The sequence below is a fragment of the Cucurbita moschata genome, unplaced genomic scaffold (assembly GCF_002738365.1).
Source record: "Cucurbita moschata cultivar Rifu unplaced genomic scaffold, Cmos_1.0 Cmo_Scf00056, whole genome shotgun sequence".
NCBI classification, from domain to species: domain Eukaryota; kingdom Viridiplantae; phylum Streptophyta; class Magnoliopsida; order Cucurbitales; family Cucurbitaceae; genus Cucurbita; species Cucurbita moschata.
In genome coordinates this window covers 1,174,220-1,177,653 of record NW_019268572.1, presented here as the reverse complement: position 1 = coordinate 1,177,653, position 3,434 = coordinate 1,174,220, and the positions used below count along the sequence as shown (strand labels likewise).

General features: G+C 38.8%; 1 protein-coding gene across 1 annotated transcript; it reads left to right on the top strand.

Moving 5' to 3' along the window:
• The first annotated feature begins 1,833 nt into the window (after nt 1-1,833).
• LOC111436552 (lysine-rich arabinogalactan protein 19-like) lies at nt 1,834-2,820 on the top strand. Its single transcript, XM_023074297.1, has 2 exons — nt 1,834-2,452; nt 2,572-2,820. The coding sequence occupies exons 1-2, from the start codon at nt 1,865-1,867 to the stop codon at nt 2,665-2,667; spliced, it is 684 nt and encodes a 227-aa protein (XP_022930065.1). The 5' UTR covers nt 1,834-1,864; the 3' UTR covers nt 2,668-2,820.
• The last annotated feature ends 614 nt before the right edge of the window (nt 2,821-3,434 follow it).

Genomic DNA, 3,434 nt, shown 5'->3' with positions numbered 1-3,434 from the left:
GGGACGAACTTTGGGTTTCTAACCCTCCAAAGACTTTCCAAGCCTAGGTTTGGCGAGCTCTAAAGGTAGCAAACTCCACATCCCTAGCCCTCCAAAGCTCCAATGTGTCTAGGTTTTGACGAACTTTGGCACAAACTTTGAGACAAACTTTAGGAAAGATGAAGTTTGGGTTTGTGGCCCTCTAAACCTCTAACCGATCAAAGTTTGGTTCGAACGTCTAGACAGACTCTAGAAAGGATGAACTTTGGGTTTTTAACTCTCCTAAGCTCGAAGAAAAGGGTAAGAGTTTGGGGGAACTTTGGTTTGAGCTCTGGAAAGGACGGATTTGTACACAAGCGTCAAGAAAAGCTCTGGAAAGGACCAACTTTGGGTTCCTGACTCTCCAAATCTCTAACAGGTAAAAGTTAGGACGAAACAGGCTCTTCAAAGGACAAACATATGGTTTCTAAGCCTCGATAGCCCTAACAAATCAAAGTTTGGATGAACTATTGACCAAACGTTGAGACAAAGTGAGGGAAGGACGTACTTTGGGTTTCTAACTCTCCAAAGCTCAAGCTGGACAAAGTTTGGACGAACTTTGGTCCAAACATGATGACGGACTCTGGGAAGGACGAACTTTCGACTCCCTGAACAATGGAGCTCTAACAAGTCCAAGTTTTGATGAACTTTTGCACAAACGTCGAGAAAAACTCTAAAGACGAACTTTAGGTTTCTAACTCTCTGAAGGCTTACAAAGCCTAGTTTTGGGCGAACTCTTAGGTAACGAACTTCTCCTCAAAAGCTCCAACGTGTCAAGGTTTGGATGAACTTCGACATGAACTTCAAGGCAAACTCTAGGAAAGACGAAGTTTGGGTTTGCGGACCTCTAGATCTCTAAGAGGTCAAAGTTTTATCCGAATGCCTAGACGGACTCCAGAAAGAACGAACTTTGGATTTCTAACTCTTCTAAGCTCCAAAAGGGTCAGAGTTTGTGCGAATTTTGGTATAAACTCTGGAAAGGACGAACTTATACACAAGCATCAACAAAAACTTTAAAGAGGACTAACTTTGGGTGCCTAACTCTTCAAAGCTCTAATATGTAAAAGTTAGGACTAAAGAGGGTATTCATCGAATTCATTATCTAATGAATTTTTAAGTTTTAATACTCTAGTATTTAGTGTTGTATATAATTTGTTTTAGTATGAGAGATTAAGATAGAAACAGTGGACCAAAATAAAATAAATTAAAACATGTTCAGACTAAAATAAATTTTAAACGTAGAAACAATCCCAGTAATTTGGTTGAACTTTTGACAAGGGTTATTGCCGAATGACTCTCACTATCCATGGGGTGCTATTTAATTTGATCATATATTTGTTACAATTTTCTCAAGACATATTTTCAGATTTAAACGGTTCTAAAAGGCGTAAGAATGGAAATGGGCCCAACCAGTGGGTGTAGAGGAAACGCTTGACCTTCCAATATTTCCAAGAAAGTAAAGGAAGACGTGGACTCCTCACCAATGTTCAGATCTAACGTTAAAATCAGAGCTGCGGACCATCCAACCCTTTGGGGTTCTTTTTTTTCACATGAAAAATAAATAAATAAAAAGAATTTCATGCTTTTGAGTAATTATAAACTTCTACCAAGTTATCTTTACAAACCATTTTACCTAAAAAATAAATATATATATATATTATAAAGGTTTAATTACGTTGAAAGAAATGAGTTAATGATTGTAGGTGGCATGGAAAGTTGGCAATCAATATCACTACGAAGGCTACCTTTCTCCCTCCACATTACACCACCTTCAATTCTCATTCCTTCAGCATTCAATAAATAACTCCTACCATTCCCTTGCCTCTTAACTCCCATCTCAAACTCTATGGCTTCCAAATCATGCCATCTTTTGGTCATCTGCCTTGCCTTTTTATTCCCTCTAGCCATCAGCCAAGCCCCGGCGCAGCCACCGAGCTTGCCGACCGCAACGCCACCGCCATCCACCCCGCCACCTACCATAACAATTACACCACCCCCTAATGTTGCTGCACCATCAATAGCCCCAACTATCCCACCACCCCAACCGCCTCAAACCCCACCTGTCTCCACCCCGTCTCTGCCTCCGGTATTTCCACCTCCACCTGTTACTCCTCCACCATTGCCACCTCCTCCTGCTACTCCTCCGCCATTGCCACCTCCTTTACCGGCGCCACAGATCTCTCCAACTCCTTTGCAGGTAGCGCCGTTGCCGACTCCGCCAACACCGGTGCCTTCACCGCCAATGCTAGCTCCGGTTGCAGTGCCAGAGTTAGCCCCTGCACCAGCTCCGGGAAAGCATAAGCATAGAAGGCGTCACAAACATAAAAAGCATCAAGCCCCAGCCCCAGCCCCAGCCGTCCCAAGCCCACCAGCACCACCTACAGTGGTGGATTCACAGGATGATAGTACAGCACCAGCGCCATCACCAAATCTGGTAAGCAAATCACTTTCATCATGTGTTGTTTTTATTTAGATATCTATATAGCATTAATGAAAATGAAGAAAAGGTAAAATTGAGATTTGTGTTGTAATACCATATTTGTTTATCCACAGAACGGAGGAGACCCAATGAAAGAAAAGGTGGGAAGATGGGCCAGAGTTGTATTGGGATTCATAATTGTGGTTGCTTCCACAGCCTTCAATTTCTAGTTTTGAAGAGAATTATAATCCACGGTGAATCCAATTAGGGTTCATAATGTTATAGAGTTTGCTCAGAGGCCGAGAGAGATTTTTCATATCTATCATTTTTTTTTTTATATGCTTTGTGGATTGAGATAATAATGAATTCTTCCTTTTATTTTATTTTATTTCATTCCACTTTTCAATATTTAAAATCTTGATGTATGTGATTCTTTTTTTTATATTTTTATAGTTTTATTTTTATCTCATTTTACTATTTTTTTAATCTCTTGGGTAAAAGGTATGATATTACTGTACCCGATAAAATTTACGTCACACTGTGAACTAATTTTTTAAAATCTCAAACTTGCAAACAAGAATAGGTGCTTGTATTAGAGTATTTTCATATTACTTCTTATGACATCTGAATATTAAATATGGTTTTAAATATGAATTTCTTTTATAATTTTATTTTTTTTTTGAAGGTTTTCATTGGAAGGGGGAAACCTATTCGTAAGAGAGATAACAAGTTTAACTTTTTAGTTTTTTTTTTTTTAGGGCTTAAATCTCCATAAAGAGAGCAAGATTTATGTCTCAACCTAAGTATTTATGTGTTTATTTTTTATATATATATTCTTTTTCCTCTATTATTTGTAATTCTTCCAACAATTTTAAGGAGATTGAAACATGTAGTATACTATTGAGAAGCCTAATGAGAATATAGGTCACTGATTTAAGGAATACACTTTTGAGAGATGGAGGGGAGAGTTCGGTCGTACCATAATATTATCGAAATA